We start from the raw sequence: 22,875 nt of genomic DNA on the forward strand, positions 1-22,875 counted from the left end.
CCCCCCACCCCCCCCTTCCCTTCTCTCTTACTTTCTTTTTTGTTTTTTTGGGTGAGTGTTGGGGCGGAAGTTGACTTTCATACGGTACGGAAGCATTGCATGAATTCCAGCAGGCTTTCGGAGCCGAGAACGAGCATGGAAAGGAACATGACCAAAAAAAAAAAGGAAAGAACCAGCTTACAACGACAGTGTATGATTGGTCCACAACCACCATAAGGGTTGCAATTGAGTCAGACCTGACAGGTTGAATTCAGCAGCATAGTAGATACTTGGGTATATGATGCTACAATAATTTACTGTAGTACTAGGCATTATACTACCAGGTAACTACATTACTAAGTACTCAATGTATCTGTTGGTGAAGATTGGATGGTGATTGCTAAACCATCACTGAATCCATCAACCTTGTTGAATGGTCAGGAATGGTCAAACATGGTCAGGTATTGTCACCGCGCCTTCAGGTCCAGCCCAACCATTTCAGAGTTTTGGGGAGGTGCGGCCACCCACCATACCGAATTCGGTCAGTTCCTATTCAACCAGCCTACGTCGGCGGATCTCTTCCTCCGCCCAGCCGGTTCAACAGTGTGCACAACCGCCCTATCTCGGCGCCGGGATTCTGAAATTATTACTAGTACCGCAAGGTGCTGAACCACTCTCGTGCTCTCCGATTGCCCATTCAAGGCTTCAATTCCATCCCACTCCCTTCTGTTTATTCTACCTTCTCCTTCTGCTCTTCCCCTGTCCCCTCCCCCCCTCTCTTTTCTCCCTTTCCCCAATATCGTAGTACCTTTTTCCCCATACCTCTCCTCCTCCTCTAACCTTCTCTTTCTTGTCTTTGCTCTTCTACACTCCTCCTCCTCCGGCGGCCGCCCCTCCTCTATCTATCTTGTGCTGGACGACGGGACCGGCTGTGGTTCCCTTGAGTTGAGGTTTATTTCACACATTCTGATAGAAATAGGTAGGCAACACACACACCCAAAGCAGACAAGAAAGAAAAAAGAAAAAAAAGACCCAGACTATGTGCCCATACACACTTTTTCTCCCCTCATTCCATTGTCTGCTCTCACTTCCTGGCACAAATTTTCATTTCCCGATATATACTTATCGATAACAGAACCTACGCACTTTTCCGTTTAATATTTTTCCTCCCCAACGCCTTCTTCAGCCTTTCGCTCATAGACTTTTAACGACACGAGAACTACAGGATGTATGGAACATCTACCGGCCCACAAACGGGCATTAATACCCCTCGCTCGTCACAGTCATTGAGGCCACTTATTCTGGCTCATGGCTCGCTCGAATTCTCTTTCCTCGTCCCGACGTCGCTTCACTTCCATGCATCGCAATTGAAGGATGCTTTCACAGCATCATTACCACAGCCGACAGATGAGCTTGCGCAAGACGATGAACCCTCCTCGGTTGCCGAACTGGTCGCAAGATACATTGACCATGTTGCACGGGAGGTGGAAGAGGGTGAAGACGATGCCCAGGGCACCTACTTGGAGGTTTTGAAATTGGCATTGAACGAATTTGAACGGGCCTTTATGCGCGGCAATGATGTGCACGCTGTTGCTGCTGGCCTTCCCGGCATTACCTCGAAGAAGGTGCTAGTTGTCAAGGCCTATTATGCCGGTAGAGCTGCCGCTGGGCGGCCTACCAAACCCTACGATTCGGCCCTGTTCCGAGCCGCGTCAGAGGAGAAGGCGAGCATCTATTCAGTTTTTGGGGGACAAGGTAACATCGAAGAATATTTCGATGAGTTAAGAGAGGTTTATACCACCTACCCCTCGTTCGTGGATGATCTGATCACATCCTCTGCCGAGTTGCTTCAATCCCTTTCTCGTGAGCCCGAGGCCAACAAGCTTTACCCTAAAGGACTGGACATCATCCAGTGGCTCCAGGACCCGGATTCTCAACCTGACACAGATTATCTTGTGTCCGCACCCGTCAGCTTGCCGTTGATTGGATTGGTTCAGCTAGCACATTTCGTTGTTACCTGCAAGGTCCTCGGTAAAGCACCCGGTGAGGTCCTCGAAAGATTCAGTGGAACCACTGGCCACTCTCAGGGAGTGGTCACTGCAGCGGCAATCGCCTCTGCCACGTCTTGGGAAAGTTTCCAGCAGGCTTCTAAAAATGCATTGACCATGCTTTTCTGGATTGGTCTTCGCAGCCAGCAAGCCTATCCGCGTACATCTATTGCGCCCTCGGTTCTGCAAGACTCGATTGAGAATGGAGAGGGTGCGCCCACTCCGATGCTGTCTATCCGAGATCTCCCAAGAGCAGCCGTGCAGGAACACATTGATATGACCAACCAGCATCTTCCCGAGGACCGCCATATTTCTATTTCCTTGATTAACAGCGCTCGCAATTTTGTTGTTACTGGACCTCCCTTGTCTTTGTATGGTCTTAATCTGCGCCTGCGCAAGGTCAAAGCGCCCACAGGTCTGGATCAGAATCGTGTTCCTTACACCCAGCGCAAGGTCCGCTTCGTCAACCGATTTCTCCCTATCACCGCTCCTTTCCATAGCCAGTACTTGTACCCGGCCTATGACCGTATCCTGGAAGATCTGGAGGACTTGGAGATATCCCCCGGATCACTAGCCATCCCCGTTTACGGCACTAAGACCGGTGATGACCTGCGCAAGACCAGTGAAGCCAACGTCGTACCGGCGTTAGTTCGCATGATAACCCATGATGCTGTCAACTGGGAGCAAGCCACAGTCTTCCCTGGTGCCACACACATCGTTGACTTCGGACCCGGTGGCATGTCGGGCTTGGGTGTCCTGACCCACCGCAACAAGGATGGAACCGGTGTTCGTGTGGTACTTGCGGGGGCGATGGATGGCACCAACGCTGAAGTGGGTTATAAGCCTGAGTTATTCGATCGTGACGAACACTCCGTTAAGTACGCCATTGATTGGGTCAAGGAGTACGGGCCACGTCTCGTAAAGAACGCGATGGGCCAGACTTTCGTGGACACCAAGATGAGCCGACTGCTAGGAATTCCGCCAGTCATGGTGGCCGGAATGACACCCACCACTGTTGCTTGGGATTTCGTTGCTGCTACAATGAACGCCGGTTACCATATAGAGCTTGCGGGTGGCGGTTATTACAATGCCAAGACCATGACTGATGCTGTGACGAAAATCGAAAAGGCCATCCCTCCCGGTCGTGGTATCACGATCAACTTGATTTACGTCAATCCCCGTGCTATGGCATGGCAGATTCCTTTGGTCGGTAGGTTGAGGTCTGAAGGCGTGCCGATCGAGGGTCTGACTATTGGTGCCGGTGTTCCGTCCATTGAAGTGGCAAATGAATACATCGAGACTTTGGGGATCAAGCACATCGCATTCAAGCCGGGCTCCGTTGATGCTATCCAACAGGTAATCAATATCGCCAAGGCTAACCCAAAGTTCCCTATCATTCTTCAGTGGACCGGAGGCCGTGGTGGTGGTCATCACTCATTCGAGGACTTTCATCAGCCGATTCTGCAGATGTACAGCCGTATCAGACGTCATGAGAATATTGTCCTTGTGGCAGGCAGCGGCTTTGGTGGCTCCGAGGATACCTACCCCTATCTCTCCGGCACCTGGTCATCTGGCTTCGGGTACCCGCCGATGCCTTTCGATGGCTGTTTGTTTGGCAGCCGCATGATGATCTCCAAAGAGGCTCATACCTCGAAGAATGCCAAGAAGGCCATCGCCGATGCACCTGGCCTTGATGACAAAGATTGGGAGAAGACATACAAGGGAGCCGCAGGAGGCGTGGTTACCGTCCTGTCTGAAATGGGTGAGCCGATTCACAAGCTAGCCACTAGGGGTGTGTTGTTCTGGCACGAGATGGACCAGAAGATTTTCAAATTGGACAAGGCCAAGCGCGTCCCGGAGCTGAAGAAGCAGCGCAATTACATTATCAAGAAGCTGAACGATGATTTCCATAAGGTCTGGTTCGGCCGCAATGCTGCTGGCGAAACCGTTGACCTCGAAGATATGACCTACACTGAAGTCGTCCACCGCATGGTAGATCTCATGTATGTCAAGCATGAGTCAAGATGGATCGATGAGTCTCTGAAGAAGCTTACTGGCGACTTCATCCGCCGTGTTGAGGAACGCTTCACTACAAGTGAGGGCCAGCCATCTCTTCTTCAAAATTATTCTGAGCTGAATGCTCCCTATCCTAATATTGACAACATCCTGGCTGCCTACCCTGAGGCAGCCACTCAGTTGATCAACGCCCAGGACGTTCAGCATTTCTTACTACTCTGCCAGCGTCGGGGACAGAAGCCCGTTCCCTTTGTACCTTCCTTGGATGAGAATTTTGAGTACTGGTTCAAGAAAGACTCTCTTTGGCAGAGCGAGGATTTGGAGGCTGTTGTGGACCAGGACGTCGGAAGGACATGTATCCTTCAGGGTCCCATGGCTGCCAAGTTCTCAACTATCATTGACGAGCCTGTCCAGGATATCTTGGACGGTATCCATCAGGGTCACGTGAAGAGCCTGATTGAGGACGTGTACAACGGAGACGAGACGCAAGTGCCTGTCATCGAGTACTTTGGGGGACTGTTCGACAGAACCGACGATGAGCAAGATATCGACGGCTTAACAATTGCGGAAGACGGTGACAAGATCACCTACCGCTTGTCATCTTCTCCCTCGGCTGACTTGCCTGGTCTGGATTGCTGGCTTCGTGTTCTTGCTGGCTCAGCGTATTCCTGGAGACATGCGTTGTTCTTGGCAGACGTGTTCGTTCAGGATCATCGTTTCGATGCCAATCCCTTAAAACGCATAGTCGCACCCGTGGCAGGCATGTACGTGGAAATCTCGCATCCAAATGACCCATCCAAGACGAGTATTATCGTGCGGGAGCCTTACCAATCCGGCAAATTGGTCAAAACGGTCGAGGTAAAGATGAACGACAAGACTCAAATTAGCCTTACTCTTTTTGAGGGTAGGACCGCGGAGGCTGCTGTCGTTCCCTTGACATTCCTCTTCACGTATCACCCTGAGGCAGGGTACGCACCCATCAGGGAGGTCATGGAAGGCCGCAACGATCGCATCAAGGAGTTCTATTATCGTGTGTGGTTTGGCAACAAGGATGTTCCTTTCGATACACCGACGACTGCCACTTTCAACGGTGGACGTGAGACAATCACGTCGCAAGCTGTAGCTGACTTTGTTCATGCTGTTGGCAACACTGGTGAGGCTTTCGTGGACCGACCTGGCAAAGAGGTGTTCGCCCCCATGGATTTTGCCATCGTTGCCGGATGGAAGGCCATCACCAAACCTATCTTCCCTCGTACCATCGATGGTGACCTACTGAAGCTGGTTCACTTATCCAATGGATTTAAAATGGTTCCTGGGGCTCAGCCTTTGAAGGTCGGGGACGTCCTGGATACTTCGGCTCAAATCAATTCGGTCATCAACCAAGACTCCGGCAAGATGGTCGAGGTCTGTGGCACTATTCTCAGAGATGGCAAGCCGATCATGCATGTTACCAGTCAGTTCCTGTATCGTGGTGCCTACGTGGACTTCGAGAACACCTTCCAACGCAAGGACGAGGTGCCTATGCAGGTTCACCTTGCGTCGAGCCGAGATGTGGCCATTCTCCGCTCGAAAGAGTGGTTCCGCATGGATGAAAGTGATGTCGAACTACTGGGCCAGACCTTGACTTTCCGCCTTCAGAGTTTGATTCGCTTCAAGAACAAGACCGTCTTCAGCAACGTTCAGACTGTAGGTCAGGTGCTGCTGGAATTGCCGACGAAGGAGGTCATCCAGGTGGCTTCTGTGGATTATGAGGCAGGTACATCTCATGGAAATCCCGTGATTGATTACCTCCAGCGCAATGGTACTTCCATCGAGCAGCCAGTTTACTTTGAGAACCCAATCCCCCTTAGCGGCAAGACTCCGCTGGTCTTGCGTGCTCCTGCGTCCAACGAGACCTATGCTCGTGTCTCGGGCGACTACAACCCCATTCATGTGTCCCGGGTTTTCTCCAGCTATGCCAAATTACCAGGCACCATCACTCATGGTATGTACACAAGCGCTGCCGTTCGCAGCTACGTTGAAACCTGGGCCGCAGAGAACAACATTGGGCGCGTGAGAGGTTTCCATGTCTCGCTTGTGGGCATGGTTCTACCCAATGACATCATCACTGTCAAGTTGCAGCATGTCGGCATGATTGCCGGTCGCAAGATCATCAAGGTTGAGGCTAGTAACAAAGAAACCGAAGAGAAGGTCCTTCTTGGCGAGGCCGAGGTGGAGCAGCCTGTTACTTCCTACGTGTTCACCGGACAAGGATCCCAGGAGCAGGGAATGGGTATGGAACTCTATGCCAGTAGCCCAGTTGCAAGAGAGGTCTGGGATCGCGCAGATCGTCACTTCATCGAGAACTACGGTCTGTCAATCATCGATATTGTCAAGAACAATCCCAAGGAACTTACCGTTTACTTCGGAGGCCCCCGAGGTAAAGCGATCCGTCAGAATTATATGTCAATGACCTTTGAAACTGTCAACGCGGACGGGTCTATCAAGTCGGAGAAGATCTTCAAGGAAATCGACGAAGAGACTACATCCTATACTTACCGCTCACCGTCGGGGCTCCTCTCTGCGACCCAGTTCACACAGCCTGCCCTTACATTAATGGAAAAGGCAAGCTTTGAAGACATGCGTTCTAAGGGGCTTGTCCAAAGAGACAGCAGCTTTGCTGGTCACTCTCTTGGTGAATACTCGGCCCTAGCAGCACTCGCTGATGTCATGCCCATTGAAAGCTTGGTTTCAGTTGTCTTCTATCGTGGATTGACAATGCAGGTAGCTGTGGAAAGAGACGAGCAAGGTCGCTCAAATTACTCGATGTGTGCCGTTAACCCGAGCCGCATCTCCAAGACCTTCAATGAACAAGCCCTTCAGTATGTCGTAGAAAATATCTCAGAGCAAACTGGTTGGCTTCTGGAGATTGTCAATTACAATGTTGCCAATATGCAATATGTTGCTGCTGGTGATGTAAGTGTCTCCCCGTCTGATCGTCGATAGCTCGACTTTGCTGACCTCATGACTAGCTACGGGCGCTTGACTGTCTCACAAACCTACTCAACTACCTTAAGGCCCAAAACATTGACATTCCTGCTCTTATGCAAAGCATGTCCTTGGAGGACGTCAAGTCGCATCTCGTCAATATGATTGACGAGTGTGTGAAGCAAACAGAATCCAAGCCTAAGCCCATCTCGCTTGAGCGTGGCTTCGCCACCATTCCCCTGAGAGGTATCGACGTACCATTCCACAGCACTTTCCTTCGATCTGGTGTCAAGCCTTTCCGATCATTCCTGCTCAAGAAAATCAACAAGACCACCATTGATCCCAGTAAGCTGGTTGGAAAATACATTCCCAACGTTACAGCAAGGCCATTTGAGATCACAAAGGAATATTTCGAGGATGTCTACCGTCTCACAAACTCGCCCAGAATCGCTCACATCTTGACCAACTGGGACAAATTCGAGGAGGGAAATGAGAGCGCGGGTCGAAGCTAGAGATTTAGAACGTTGTTATAGTACATAGGCTTTATTCTTGTCATCCACTTTAATCCAGCTTATATTTTCCTGTTCCTGAATGAGAAGTCATGTCTTTTTGACTAGACTTACATATTGGTGGATCATCTGCCAGCTTTTGATGTATCATTTGCCAGCGCCGAGAGATCATTATCATGTCCAGGGAGCTATTTCATAGAGATGTGCTATTGACGCCTCGTGTCTTCTATCGGCGTTCGTGAGCAATCTAGCCACGTGATCCAATGAGGTTACCTTCACATGTTAATATCTCCGACAATTCAACTATCAAGAACCACCAGGGAATTAAGAAATCATTTTATATTGCCCGCACCCGAGTGCCTCATATCGCTTATATTTTTTCTATTGCTACCTCACTGAGCCGATGGGTAAGGTAGTAACCGATAATCACTTCAATCTTATTTACCAATACACAAGATCAGATACCATGATTCCTAAGAGCCCCTAAGCAAAGGACCCTTGTAACCTGAACAACTCTTACGTAGTAATACCTTGAGCCCCACAAAACCCCCAAGGATTGTTATGTTGGAAATTTCTGTCTATAGCTTGTATTACGGCCAGATATAGATAGAAAGTCAAGGAAGCTTTCTCACGAGACTAGCTTATCTGCTTTACAGAGGTAACGATAGTAAAAGACAAGGTGTGATGAGCTCATCTTCAAAGAATCGCAATTCAAACGACCATTTCGAGCTGCCACGTGTCTGCAAGTATGTCAACTATGTTGCTCTAAGCACAGAGCGAAGAACGATAAACATAACATAGTCCAGTTGAGCCCGCTACACAGATGATTCATCTGGTCTGCTCTGAGCATCTCTAGGAATTATGTTCACGGTAATATTCTTTGCATTTCATAAATTGAGTCATTGACGCTTGTAGTAAGCAGAGTTGAGCGAAGAATCATCGAAGGCTAAACTTCCTTCAAGATGCCGGGCCGTAGGAGCCGGTCTTCCTTTCCATACACCCCGACATCTTTAACAATCGCTATGAATCTTCTATGGTTCTCCTTAGATTCACCAATACGAGGACGGAATATCTTCAGCAAATCGCTGCTTAGTATTCCAGTCGGTGGAATAGCGGCATGAATCTCAGCAGGTGTAGGGAAGCCTTGGGCGATGCTTGAAGGCCCTGGCGTAGAGATGCGCGTCGAACCTTTGGGAAGTTAATTGTCAGCACTATACCTTTGCGAAGCATGAAGACACATTATGGATCTAAACATACCCCTCAACGACTCCGGACTGCTCGCACGACTCCCGGAAAAGCCTCTATTACTCAAGGGAACGGGGCTTCCTGCCCGAGATCCTTGCGGCGTACCACTTTGTGGTGTCATCGAGGGAGGGTTGAGCTTCAATTTCTTGATTTTTCCACTTTCCCCTACCTCTGCACCAGATCCTGCGCCACCCTCCAAATCGCTTGTAGAACCTGCTCCCCCAAGCTGTATATGGCGAACACGTTTTTTGCTTACCTGCGTTTGCATTAGAGATTAAATTACTCAAGCGATCCAATCATGCACTCACAGGAGCCACCGAGGACGTTCCAGACACGGAAAGAGATGTAGGCTGCGAGGCCTGGGAAGAATACTTGCTCTTTCCCTTCTTGCGAGAAGTATCGGTGCCACTTGCATCTGAAGGAGATCCCAGACGTTTTCGGGGTGCTACTTTCTTCAGAGCGTCGGTGTGCTTTGCTCGGCCAGAAGGTGTGGTATTGCCCTTGGAAAGGGTCTCTTTCTTGTCTTTCTCCTCCTCGGCCTTGCGCTCCTCTTCCTTCATCCGCTCGGCTTCGCTGTCATCGGAGCTCTAAAGGGGTTTAGTCACAATGTAAGAGCACACTGTATAGTTGGGAAGTCTTACCTCTTCGTCCGAGTATGGATTGATGTCCGAGCCACTACTATAATCGTAATTCTTCTCTCTTTTCTGAAGTGCCTTTCGTACCTTTTTGCCGAGTACTCGACGCGCTTCCTTCTCTTTCTTCTCTCTCAATTCTTCATCCTCGTAATCCTTTTCCTCTTTGAGGTTGAAGACATTCGCCTTCAGCTGATCTTGCTTAATTCTCTTTTCAGCTGCCTTTGCTTCCTCATCTTCGTTGAAAAGGTCGTCATGCTCTTCATCATCCGCAAAGCGATCCTCTTCGAAATCCATGTCGTCCGCTTCCAACCCTTCGGCGCCGCCGGGAGTACCTTGTTTCCCGGCATAAACTTTTTGCTGTTTAGCAAACTGTTCCAGCTCTTTGCGCTGAGCCATTTCTTGTTGTTTCTCCATGAACCATCTCGGGTCCTTCACCTTCTTCGCCATGAACCTTTCTGCTTCCTCGATGGTTAGGGCTTTGAATTGGTTCTTCGCACTGAACCTGTACCATTTCTCTACAGGAACCATCCTCATCTGCCCCGTATTCTCGATGATAAATACTGCATGAGTTTCAGAAAGAGCAGCTTCATAATTGCCAACCCAGATATTCTTGTTGTCGAAATCTTCCAGATGCCACGGCAACGCTTCTTCATACTTAATGCGTGTTTTGGCAATCTCTTCGGGTGTCATATCAGTCCTAGAGACTTGCTGCGTCTTCTGTTTGGGAGCGTTTGCTCTTTTCGGCGCCGAGCCCATGGAAGGGGCTATTTGAGCCATATTGTCTGCACGTTCTTTCTCTCTGGCAGCCTTTCTAGCCTCCAACTCCTCGCGGTCAGCGTCGTCACCATGGTTAGCGGACTCGGAGCCTGTGCGCTGGTTGCCCAAGCCTTTTTCAGTGATAGTCTCGTGCGAACGTGTCCGGGGATCTCGACGCTGAAGCCTCACAGGTCGAGTGAACTGGGCTTCGTCCCGAGGGTCGACCGATTTCTTACTTGAGAATCTGGCAATGTGATGCTTCAGCCCTTCCCTTATCGCTCGTTTAGTCGTCACGATAGGATAATCAACAAATGTTTCCGTTAACAAAGGTCCACTAAACCCATTTGCTGAGAAGTCATTCCCAGAGTTCACCCTGGTTGATTTCTCGGATCTGACCGTCGACAAAGTGCTAGGCGTGGCTTGCTTGTATGGGGGGAGCTTAAGGCCACCATTTGCAGATGTCAAAGTAGACGGCTTTGCTATCGGTCTTCGCTTCGGTCGTACAAGAGGGTCTGCCACCTTTGGTCGCCGAATCCTCATCGGTTGAGGTCCATTTGCGCCTGTCTGAGCTCGCGAGGCTGTTTCATTTGGTAGGGGGTTCATAATAGCCTGTGACAAGTGTTCAGGCTTTGATATTCAGGCTTAATGTTCAGGCTTGATGGCGATCGAGCCAACAATATCGATAATGCTTGGATGCGGAGGTGAGTAAAGGATTTCAAATGTGATACTAGGGTCAGATGTACCAGCACGAATCTCAAGAGGAATATAAAGTAAGATGAACCTTAGAATGGAGTAGAGAGTGAGATGAAATGTAGAATGAGGTAGAAAGATAGAGGTGTGAATGAATGAACAGTGGTGTCTTGTTGGTTACAGGGAATGGATTATGTAAGCATGTGCCTTTGTTGCGGCCGGCCTTTGTTGGTCGGAAGGTCATGCAAAGACCTCATACGAGAGACATTGTATCATTGGCAGATTCTGTTGCTTATGTGCAGTATACGGTTGGAATGAAGATTTACCGCTATATGTCTAGGTGTTACCGGAGTAAATAAATTGTCCAGGAAACATTGTTTCTATGCTAACAATACTTGCTAAGAATTAAAGCTCAATACACTTCAATTCCAATCCCGTGCGATTCCGGTATTCTGGGAGCCTTAATTACACGGATCGACCTAAAATATCTCCACAACATTCTGATCATCGCCTGAGGCGGCTGTAGGCAAGGCATCGGTTGCGTTTTCCGCCAGGAGCTGGCTTGTTTTATCCTCGCCTTCTTCATCTCGCATCAAAACTTGGACTAGGCGATCACAGGCATCACGCACATCCTCATTATTGACGTGGAGGTGACATTCCCGAATGATTGGATATACCTGAACAGCCCTCATCCTGTCGCGCCCTTCTCGTGTTGTGGTGAGCAACAAAAGCGTCTCGATGTGTGTTACGATGATGCTGGTGTCGGTATCTCGCTGTTTGTCAGGAGGCAACAGCTGAAGATCAGGCAGCATTTCCAATGCTTCCTCCTCAGCATACTCCTCTGGACCAGTAATCGGTAGCAAGATGTAGGGAAGGATATTGGCCTCGTCCTCGGACAAGAGTGTGGGATGAAAGGGGACGTCAAATGCGACATTCTTTATCGTGGACGCTACCCCCTTTCTCCGGATGGTGCTTTTGTGCTCTGTGAACACGGTGAGCTTTGTCACTGGCACAACGTCATCATACTCTTGCCGCGAAGTGAAATATGCTCGCCCGACCTCAGATTTGGATAGGTCAGCAAAAAGATAAGACAGGTAGTCAAAAGTTGCACGTTTGTTGAGACCATTCTCAGCTCCCTTCACAAAGCAGTCCATCAGCTGGTCCATCGCGTTAGATGACTTAGAGACGCCCTCTGGTGCTTGTCGCTTGAGATCAAGCAGCCTTTCCATCTTATTAGATTTCGATAAATTGGCGAAAAGCATGGCAAAGTCATCTGCATTAGGTTCCTTGATGTTCTGTCATATCCCACGGCTTAGATTTGGATCCTCGGTGTAGCGAGAGAATAATTTTAGTTAAAAACTTACGGTGATTTTCAGAAGAAGAGTCTCAAGGAAAGCGTCATCTTCCGCAAGATTGGTCAGCACCTCATCATCTGCAGAAAGGTTGATGAGTATTGTCAAGGCATTTTTGGCAATTGGCTTTGTTCGACAATCACATCGGGTCGGCGTCAGTAATCCTCTGCAAGTGCAAGTAGACAATTGAGGGTGAGCTAGAGACACTGACTGCATAATCGCGGACCAGAAGCTTGAGATCCCGCACCGGCAAGAGTTGCTGGCGCTTAAAGAGTTCTGGCTGGGCGGTTGAGAAACCAACAAGGTTTTCGCACGCTATTGAAGCACATGTCAGGATTATGTCGAGCCAAGTAGTCGTGACAAGGGTAGGCACGCAATGGGGAAAACAGAAGCATAACAGATCTTGACTCAGTAGCTGCGAGGGATATCGGTTCATATATACCAATTTGTCTTATCTGAGTATTGCCATGGTGTAGAAATTCGACGAGCTGTGCAAGTGCGAGTAGAACGTTAGCCGCTAAGAGTCTTGGACACAGGTCATGGATGTATATGGTGCAGTATTTGCCTACCTCTTCTAGTTCAGTGGGCATTGTGAGAAATGGTTGGATGCCTCGAGATTGATATAAAGGACCAAGAAAGCAGATTGTATGAAGCTATGTTCTCTCTGTCTCCGTGCCCCTCGTACCTGGATGCCCTGCTTTGCTGTCTTTGCTTGTTGTTGAATTTTTCTTCTTCGCCAGTCAGTTTCTTGTCCATCCTCCCCACCCCCACTCGCTACCCGCTTGTACAGTACCTCCGTAGTGCTATGTAAAGGTACGGTACGAAGTGCGTGCGTTGATAGGTGCTCGCCCAGCATGGTCAATTGGCTCTTTCTTCACTTGAATTTATGAAGCCAGTGCAGTCATATTGTAGACCAATCTGTTGAACTCATCACAGTAAATCAGAAGGTGGTCAGTGAGGCATAGCATAATTCGAGGATGTTTCTTATTACCATCCAGTAGATAGTAGTCTTGGGTATTTATCGGTGTGCAAGACCATAGGTGACCATGGGTGCAAGGCCACGGGTACTGAGCTGCGTGCTACGTACACCCTCCTCCTCATCTAATGGTGGTTCAATTTCAATCGTCTAGCTCAAACTATTTACGCTTTAAGTCTGCCAGTAGAATCCATGGTAGAGCGCCCTAAGCCATGCTGATGCATACCGAAGAGCAATCAGGAAGGCGGTGCATAGGTCATGGCTGGAGTGCACATTCTCCTCAACAACTACTGCAGTGTCTAGATTGAAATGCATGGTTTTTAACGAGCCGAGAATCATCTATCACCACTTTCACCATCCATGAGAATATTGTTCAAGTTTTAGAATTAGAGAGGGTTACTGCCTCCTAGTATCAAGGCCGTTTTTCAAGGTCTCACCAGCATATGACAGAGCACGAGACTATAATATTCAACCGTCCGGTCTCGTACTGGATGTGAGATACGAGTTACATTGTCTGAGATCCAGCCAGAGGTGTGAGATCTTCGTCCCAATCATGGTCGTGGTGACTCTCGGAGTTCACTTCACCAGACTGGGATAGTTCCGCATGTCCAAAGTGGGTTTCAACAAGATGCTGTACGACCGGCCACCCGTGTGCATTTGTGAACATTCTCCGTACAATAATGTTGTTATGTGCATCAGGCTCAAGACGTACAAGGACCTTGCGCCAAGACAAATCTCGGTGGTAAGCCCTAGCTATCTTCTCCTCGACCCCAAGGCCGCTTTGGGCCTCGCCAGAGTTGCCATGCTCTCCATGGAAAGGGTCTTCCGAAGAATTGAGTGCATGATTTGTTGGCCTTCTCTGTGAGGGCGCGAGTGTAAATGCTCCTCGCTTGGAAACCATTGGTGGCGGTATGTCTTCGGGATGATATATACGATCATGAAATATTGTTCTGGGTCTCGACGTAGGATCGAGTATAAATTCAAGAGGAGGAAGAGGAGGCAAGAGGAGATCACTTGCTGACTCGAAGAAGGTTGTCTTGGGGGGGGCAAAAAGCCCATATTCATGGTTTTGCCCACCAACAAGCGTTTCGCGATAATGTGAGCTAGAAGAGTGACAAGTGTGTGCAACTGGATTAGGCGTTGCAATGGTCTGACTGCGCTTGTATATTTTGGTGTGCTTTGGCCCGCCAGACGGGCTCTCAGTCTCCTTCGAACGAATGAATGAAAATAGTTTGGCTAAAGTGCTAGACAAACGCGGTTCCACTAATGTCCCTCCTCCCTTGGAATCAGCGAGTGCATCAGGAGAAGTAGGCAACGGCCGTTCGATTGCAGGCTGACTGGTCGAAGTAAATACAGGGCGTTCGGCGATGGTGCGATTGATCCCCGACGAAGAAACTTCTTGCACGCGCGACGTCGGCTTGCTTTCACTAAAAGCGTCACCAAGAGCAGCCAGTGCTTTGGCGTTGGGGCGTGACCGAGGAGACTTCGGAGACTTCGAATTAGCGCCAGTCAACTCTGCCCACCCCCATTCAGCCATCGTGCCCACCAAGCCATTCTCTCTTCTTGCCTTCTCGACCCGATCAAGGCCTCTCCAGTCGAGAAACAGAAGGCAGGATGTCCGCAAAGGTACTATTCCATCGTTCACCACGTTAGAATAAAGCGTGCGACGTTGAAATTTTGAGAGCGCCTCGTGCGCAGGCCCACAGGGAAGAATTCTCAGGAGTGGTTTAGACCGAGCGTCTGCGTATCCCTGTGATTGACTGGCATTTCCTCTTCCACCAATTAGAGCCTCCCAGCCACTTCGAACCCTAGGTGCTGTCCAGCTAAGACCAAGGTCTTGCCCAGTGCGACCGACAAGACCCAAATCCAAGGCGAACCGAACATAGATTGGATTTTCATTGCTGAGACCAAGGAAAGGCGTCGCTAGAGAAACAAAGTTAACTGGTCTAACTTCGTCGAAGAATGCGGGGAAGTGCTTGTGAATATACGCAATGGCATAGGTTTGAACGAGGCCCCCTAGCGAGTGTCCTATGAAGCTGATACTGGTTATCTGATAAGCGCAAGCTTCGCAGACTGACTGCTCTGACCTGCTGCAGCAATGCCAAGGAAGTTCTGAAACTGGGCCAATGGGCCGTTTCCGATTAGAGAACAGCCCAGTGTGAGATGTCGTCTTCGTTGCACGACTGGGGATATCCAGATGCGCCATCTGAAGGATGTACTTCGCAAGACGCTTACCAAGGTATTGTATACCTCGTTCCGTACGCACTGCGTTCCCAGCAAATCCTCTTACTATAACTTGTTCATCTTCGTCGCTTCCAGCATGCCTACTATTATCGGTCAGACCACTAGTCCTAGCAATGGCACGAAGAAATAGGGGAAGAAAAGACACTTTCTAAAGGCAAAAATCACGCAGAACGCCTCCAATAGAGGGAAATTACTTACAGGTCTGAAGAGGATAGTCCTGTGGGCTGGCTTGCGCTACGACTCGAAGAACTATTGTTTGCTTTCTGCTTGTTGGCCTTGATGGCAGCATCGATACTCTCTTTGAGGAAAAGCATATCTGCTCCTAAATTGCTGTGTAATCCATGGGTCAACACAACAAGATGTATCCGTTTCTGACGCTTCTCGTCAGCAGAAACTGTAGGTGTTTCAGCAGGCGAATTTGATGCCACCGAGTCCGCGGCAACCGCATCTCCAACAAACTCATCTTTCTCCTCTCTTCCTTTTTCGTGGCCAACTGAGGGTAGCTGTGGTGTGTTCCAAAGACTGGCCGTATCATCCACTTGTAGAGTAACCGCTCGAGAATGAACTCCCCTCTCCGCTAACACCTGCTTACCCCTAAACTCAGGCGACCAATGATCTTTCAATTGAGCTGGCTTTGATGTACCGACCAGGGACATGCTATCCACTGACGCTTCATCGCGACCGACTAAGAGCTCGAAGCTGACGGATGCGGTGTTGGAAAATACCACCTGTGAGACAATTTCAATGATCCAGGTAGAAGTGCCACCATCGTTCATCTCCTCTGCTTCGCTAGATTGCTCTTGAAGTTGCTGCGCATGGTGCGGAAGGGTTACCGTCGCATACCAAGTACCACCTGCTTTGAGGTAGGGCTCGTACTGCGGGATTGCTTCAAGGTTATGATGAACAGATTTGGCATTGGGGTCGAATGTGGATGGGTAGCATGAGGCGTAGAGTGAGTATGGGCCGTGAAGATACGCGGCTCGTAAGGGAATGGGGGTCGTATTCTTGACCTTCACGTATAATTTCCTCGGCGGTGGGCGGATATTATCCGCCGCGGGTGTGTAAGTTAACGTGTATCTGGTGGGAGGGGAGTCAATTAGTGCAAGGGGTGATGGAACCTGAGACGAATATGACAAACCGGACCACCTCGCCCACGCGAACACTGCCTGCCTGGTGAATCAAAAGCATTTCAGCCGGGCTATTATGAATGCGGCTGGCAGGAAGCCACCCTTGAAGTGTATTGAACTTAATATCACCCGTATATTCAGCACAGATAAGGCCCTGATCTGGTGTTTGCGAAGCAAAATATGTCCGTGGAGAGATGAACATGAGGCTCAGATATAAGTGATGCCATTATTCATGGCCATTTGGAACTCCCTGTATCGAGTCATGAACAAAAGAATATAGGCTTAGTTGAAGAGATGGTTGACCTAAGAGGCTACCGTGGGGCCTTGAGTCTGTGTAGCTCTTTAAGACAAATCTCCAAAACAGAACTGATGCAAATTGTGCTCTTCGAGAGAGGTCAGCCTGGAGCCCGAGGGGATGAAGAAGCACCCGAAGAAGTTAGTAGTTCTGCTGGCTGCAGCTCTGCCCCTATCTGATGGTCCGTCACATGGTTTCACCCCTTATAAACATATTGGCTTGATGACTATTGACACCTACAGGAGTTCTAATCTGGTTGAGCCTGCTGATTTTGTTAGTACGGTGGAGAGGTGCAGGGATTTGAATTTTTTAAGCAGTAAGTCTTCTACCTAACACCGCCTTTCTAATCAAGCTACATATTAAATTTATAAAGCTATAAACGTGTTAGAATTATTGATATATACTGATTCTTATTGTTATAAAAAATTAGATAAATTAAACTGAAACTGCTTACTCAACTAATTAAAAAATAATAAGAATTAATCTCTTATTTATAACTGAATAGCTATATCAATTTTCTAGGATTTTCCGCAATTATATAAAAGTATAATAAAAGTAAAAAATAAATAAATTTCTATTAAACAGAAATAATAAAATAAATAGAAGAAGATTGTTTCAGACTATTTTCTTTATTAAAAAATTACTGAAACTCAGAAATCTATTTTATAAACTGATTAATCTAAAGCAGCAAACTGACTAATCTAGATTAATAAATTAAAAAGTCTAAAATTATTAACTAACTATATAATTAATATACCCCTGCAGTTTGAATAAGATTTAAAAAATTAATAGAATTAAAATAAATAAAGTACTAAAATAAAAAAAATAAAAAAAGTAATAACAATCTGATTAATATTAATAAATTAATAAATAATTATATTAAACTATTTAATAAATTTAATATATTTCTAATTCTTAAATTACTTAATTAGATTATAAGAAGAATTCTAAATACCTTTACTTCCACTTTAATAAAACCTTACTTTTCACTCAAACTTTATATGGGATTCCATACAAAATTTAAGTAAGGGGTAAAGTGAAAGTAAAAGTAAAGTAAAAGATAGATAAAATTAATTTTTTAAATAAGTAGCTAATTAAACTAATTGAACTGAATAAATTAAATAAATTTAACTGAAACTGAACTAAAACTACTTATTTAATTAACTAAAAAAATAATAGAAATTAATCTTTTATTTATAACTGAATAGTTATATTAATTTTCTAAGGCTTTCCGCAATTATATAAAAAATATATAAAAATAAATAAATAAATAAATTCTTATTAAATAGAAATAATAGAATAAATAGAAGAAGATTGTTCCAGACTATTTTTTCTATTAAAAAATTACTAAAACTTAGAAATTTACTCTGCGAACTGGCTAATCTAAGATAATAAATTAAAAAATTTAAAATAGTAAACTAATAAGTCTGAGACTATTAACTGATTATATAATTAATATATTTTTATAATTTAAATAAGATTTGAAAAATTAATAAAATTAAGATAAATAAAATATTAAAATAGAAAAAAAATAAATAAAAGTAATAATAATCTGGTTAATATTAATAAATTAATAAATAACTATATTAAATTACTTAATAAATTTAATATATTTCTAATTTTAAAGGTGCTTAGTCAGATTATCTGCTTTTATTTTAATAATTAGAATTTATTAAATATTAATAGATTTATTAAGAATTTTTTATTTAAACTAGTAATTAGCTATATTAATATATTTCAGACTAGTCCGAAAAGAAAAGATAGAATTAATTAAGATTTTTACTATTTAATAATTATTATATAATATAAAAAAATAATATTTAAAATTAAATTCTATTTATTAAAAAAATTATTTCTTTCAGAAAAAGCTGCTTAGCTGCAGTAGTTAGAATTAATAATTTAATTTTAATAATTAAAAAATTATATAATATTATTTTTTATTTAGCTAATTAATAGATTTATTTAATAAATAAATAATATATTTTATTAAACTAATATAATCTGAATAATTAGCAAAACTAGTATTACTTATTATATAAAAAATTATAGAATTAGAACTAAATTTAATAATTAGATTTTTTATTTTTTTTAAATAAAAAATAAGATAATTTACAGTTCTGAAATATTTAGAATTTAAATTAATTAAATATTCTAAAATTAATTAATAAGATTAGACTATATTAAATCTAATTTAGATTATAAAATATAGAGCTGATTCTACTTTTTATTAAAATTTATAAATTTAATTAACTGTAGTTTAATAAAATAGATTTTAAATTAATTTTTTATATAAAAGTAAGAATTTAAAGCTTTTCCGAAGTTCTAAATTAAATTTATTAATAATTTTATTAATATAAATTAATTATTTAATCTATAATTTCCGGTTTTAGTAATTATATAAGATTTAAATATTTAGAAATAAATAGGCTTCACTAAAATCCTTTATTTTAAATAATATTATTAATTCTTATTTAAATTTATTAAATTTCTTTTAAATTAATCTATAGAATTTATAAATCATATTATTTATAAAAATTATTAAAAAAAATAAATTTATTAATAAATATATATTAATCTTTCTGAATAGGTCTAAATATTAGGACTATTAATTTTTATTTTAGAATATTTTAAAAAAAATAGTAAATATTTAAATTTATATAAAACTTTCTGTAATAGAAAGACTGTTTATTTATTTTTTAATTTAAAAATTTAATCTATATAAATTCTTTTTTTAATAAAACTATTAAAAAAAGCAGTAACAGCATCTAATTAATTAATTTTAAAATTAAATATAATAATTAAAATTAAAAATTCTTTTATAAATCTAGCTGTAAGTATATTAATATATATTTTTAATTAATAATATCTATAAATTATCTTAAATATATATTTAAATCTTAAATCCGGTTAGATAATTAGTTTTATTATATTTATATAATTAGATTTATTTTAATAGTAATATTTTAGTTTTATTAATTATATTAATTAAATAAACAGTTTATATTTCTAAAGTCTTTCTTTAACTGATTAATCTTAATTTTAAATATTTAAATAAACTAATTATTATATATATAATTTTTTATTTTTTTTAATTAGTAGATAAAGATGGAAACTGTTTTAATTAATATAAAATATTTTATTTTTATTAATATAATTAATTATTATTTAAATTATTTAAAGAGTAAGTTTAGTCTTTTTAAAGTTTTAATTAAATAATAATAATTAGTTTTATTTCAGATTTCTAATTGGTTTAATATTTAGATATTCTATTTTATTAATTAGTTTATTAATATTTTTTATTAAATTATTAATAAAAATTATAATCTAAGGCGATAAAGAAGACAGTAAATCTAATAAAATTAATAATATATTATTAAAAATAGTATTATTTAAAATTAATTAATTAAATAATAATTTTAATTAATTATTTAATTATTATAATTCCGGTTCGGACATTTATTTTAATATTTCTAAATCTAAAAATTCTTTATCTAAATTAGATTTTTAATATAGATTTTTTTAGAAATTAGAATATCTGATTATTTTAACTAAATAAAATTAATTAATTTAGTTATTTATTAATATATTAATAGATTTTCTAATTCGGTATATTATTTATAATTCAAATTTTTTATTAAAAAATAATATTTTAAATAGAAATTTGTGTTTAAAATTAGATATTCAGATTCTTTAAATATTAGAGGCTTGATAGTTAGTCTATTAAATAATTAATTAAAAATTTAAATTTTAATTTATTTTTTTAAATAAAAAAAGATTAAATTTTTTTAAATAATTATAAAAGATTTTTTATAAAAGGCTTCTCCAGACAGTTTTATATAATGTTTTCTAATTAAATTATTTATTTAGTATTCTATTTAAAATAAAAATAACTAAATTTATTATTTTAGACTAAATAAATAAAAATAATTTTAAATTAATTAATAAATTTTTTATTTTAAAAGTAATTAGAACTCCGGATCTTTATATATATAGATTCTATTTTAATTATTAAACTGATAAATAATTAATAATTAAAATTTTAATATTAATTTAAATTAAGAGAATACTAAGATTTTAGTTCTGGTTAGAATAAAAATTTTTAAATATTATTTTATATTAATTAATAATTAATTAAATTATATTAATTATTAATTTTAATATATCTGATTTGAAAGTTAGGACTTGTTTTAAATAAAATTTTAAATAAAAATAATAAAAAAATAACTAATATATTTCTTTTTATTAATTTTATTTATTAAACAAATCAAATTCTAATAAATTAATTTAAATATTTAGATTTTTTATTAAATCTTTATTTTAAAATCTATTTTTCTAATTAGCTGATTTTATAAATAGAATATTTTTTAATTAAAGCTAGTTCTAAAAAAGAATTAGTAATATTAATTTTTAAAATTAATTTATTAAAATAATTTAAAGCTTTCTAATTTAAATATTTTAATTTATTATATTATTTTTTAACTGTTCTAAAGATTATATATAAATATTTTAATAATTTAATTAGTCTTTTATTAATAATAATAATTATTATTAAATTAAATAATTATTTTTATTAAATTTAAAATAATCTATTAATATTCTTAATTTAATAAACTAGCGTACTATTAGCTTTTTTTAAATATTTATTTTTTTTATTTAAAAATAATTTTTTTCTAATTGTAATGAACGCTGAAAGAATATTTATATAAAATTTTAATATATAAACTATTTTTTAAATTTAAAATATAGATTTTTTCTTTTTAAATAAGTAGAACGGAAAATAACTGTTTTATACTTTTATATTATTAATTAAATATTATTAATCTTTATTATTTTTTTAATAAAAGTAAATTTAATAAAAGAATTTAATAAATTATAGATATAATTATTAGAAGCAGTATTAAAAGCCTACTAAAATAAATAATATATTAATTAATTTTTTTAAATAAAAAGTTTATTTATTAATTATTAAGATAACTTTTAATTAATTAGTTGATTTATTATTAAATAAAAAAAATATTTAATAAATTTAACTGTATTAATTAAATAAATATTTTAATTTTAAATTATTTTTAAAAATATTTTTAAAATAGTTTAGAACTTTCTCTTCAAACTTTTTAATAAAAATTTCAAAGATTCTTATTAATATAAAAACAGTTATTAAAATTATAAAATTTATTATTTTTTTAAATTATATAAATAAGATCGATCTTTATTTCTATAATTTTTATTTATTAATTTATTTTTTTAAAAAATTTATTTTAATTTATTAGATTAGTTTTAGAAGATAGCCTGGCTAATTCGGTCTGTTGATTTAATAAATTATTTAATTTAAAAATTTAAATAAATCTAATTATATATTCAGCAAATAATTTTAAAAAATTTAGAGAATTTTTTTATTTTATAATTAATCTGATCTGCTATAGTATTATAAAATTTTTTATTATTTTTTAAATTAATTTAAAAAGTTATATATTATTTGAATTAGATTAAATATTTTATTAAATTTTAATTTTACTGTTTTTAAATAGATTAATTTCTAATAATTTATATAATTTTTAATAGAATCTTTTATTTCCAACCGGAGTTTGGTATATTTATTAATAAATTTTTTTATTTAAAACTAATTAATAAAAATAATTCTAATCTTTAAGATTTTTAGAATTAAATAAAGCCTTTTTTTATTAAATATAATATATTAATTTTATCTATTTAATATAAAATTAATTAATTAATTTAATAAAACTGATTTTATAATAGTTATATTTGTTTTTTAAATTAGTAGTAATAATTCTATTTAATTTTTTAATATAATAAATAGTTAGATTTACTAAAATATAAAATAAAAATAGTATATTAAATAATTACTAAATTAAAAATAAAATAGATTTTTTTAAAATAAATAGATTTAATTAATAAATCTAGATTTATCAGCTTTTATATATTTTTATTAATAATAAATAATTAGATCTGATTAATTTAAGAATATTAATTAAATTAATTATTTAAAATAATATTTTTTTATTTATTAGTTTATAG

The 22,875-nt window shown here is 39.9% G+C and overlaps 4 protein-coding genes across 4 annotated transcripts; 1 reads left to right on the forward strand and 3 right to left on the reverse strand.

The window, feature by feature from the left end:
- The first annotated feature begins 864 nt into the window (after positions 1 to 864).
- On the forward strand, positions 865 to 7,600 carry ASPACDRAFT_79664 (tetrafunctional fatty acid synthase subunit FAS1). The gene is made up of 3 exons (XM_020205469.1): positions 865 to 958; positions 1,115 to 6,998; positions 7,055 to 7,600. The coding sequence occupies exons 2-3, from the start codon at positions 1,206 to 1,208 to the stop codon at positions 7,520 to 7,522; spliced, it is 6,261 nt and encodes a 2,086-aa protein (XP_020055234.1). The 5' UTR covers positions 865 to 958; positions 1,115 to 1,205; the 3' UTR covers positions 7,523 to 7,600.
- Positions 7,601 to 8,224: 624 nt separating this feature from the next.
- Positions 8,225 to 10,891, reverse strand: ASPACDRAFT_79666 (transcription factor IIF subunit TFG1). Its single transcript, XM_020205470.1, has 4 exons — positions 9,406 to 10,891; positions 9,073 to 9,351; positions 8,777 to 9,020; positions 8,225 to 8,707 (listed from the first exon to the last, which is right to left on the reverse strand). Exons 1-4 carry the CDS (start codon positions 10,756 to 10,758, stop codon positions 8,466 to 8,468), a joined length of 2,118 nt encoding a protein of 705 aa, XP_020055235.1. The 5' UTR covers positions 10,759 to 10,891; the 3' UTR covers positions 8,225 to 8,465.
- Positions 10,892 to 11,217: 326 nt separating this feature from the next.
- ASPACDRAFT_79668 (protein HGH1) lies at positions 11,218 to 12,907 on the reverse strand. Its single transcript, XM_020205471.1, has 5 exons — positions 12,767 to 12,907; positions 12,640 to 12,685; positions 12,409 to 12,512; positions 12,210 to 12,323; positions 11,218 to 12,140 (listed from the first exon to the last, which is right to left on the reverse strand). The coding sequence occupies exons 1-5, from the start codon at positions 12,785 to 12,787 to the stop codon at positions 11,325 to 11,327; spliced, it is 1,101 nt and encodes a 366-aa protein (XP_020055236.1). The 5' UTR covers positions 12,788 to 12,907; the 3' UTR covers positions 11,218 to 11,324.
- A 640-nt stretch (positions 12,908 to 13,547) lies between these two features.
- On the reverse strand, positions 13,548 to 16,884 carry ASPACDRAFT_79669 (lipase ROG1 family protein). The gene is made up of 3 exons (XM_020205472.1): positions 16,556 to 16,884; positions 15,616 to 16,494; positions 13,548 to 15,500 (listed from the first exon to the last, which is right to left on the reverse strand). Exons 1-3 carry the CDS (start codon positions 16,744 to 16,746, stop codon positions 13,679 to 13,681), a joined length of 2,892 nt encoding a protein of 963 aa, XP_020055237.1. The 5' UTR covers positions 16,747 to 16,884; the 3' UTR covers positions 13,548 to 13,678.
- Between the last annotated feature and the right edge of the window lie 5,991 nt (positions 16,885 to 22,875).

The sequence above is a fragment of the Aspergillus aculeatus genome, assembly GCF_001890905.1.
Source record: "Aspergillus aculeatus ATCC 16872 unplaced genomic scaffold ASPACscaffold_10, whole genome shotgun sequence".
Taxonomy (NCBI): Eukaryota; Fungi; Ascomycota; class Eurotiomycetes; order Eurotiales; family Aspergillaceae; genus Aspergillus; species Aspergillus aculeatus.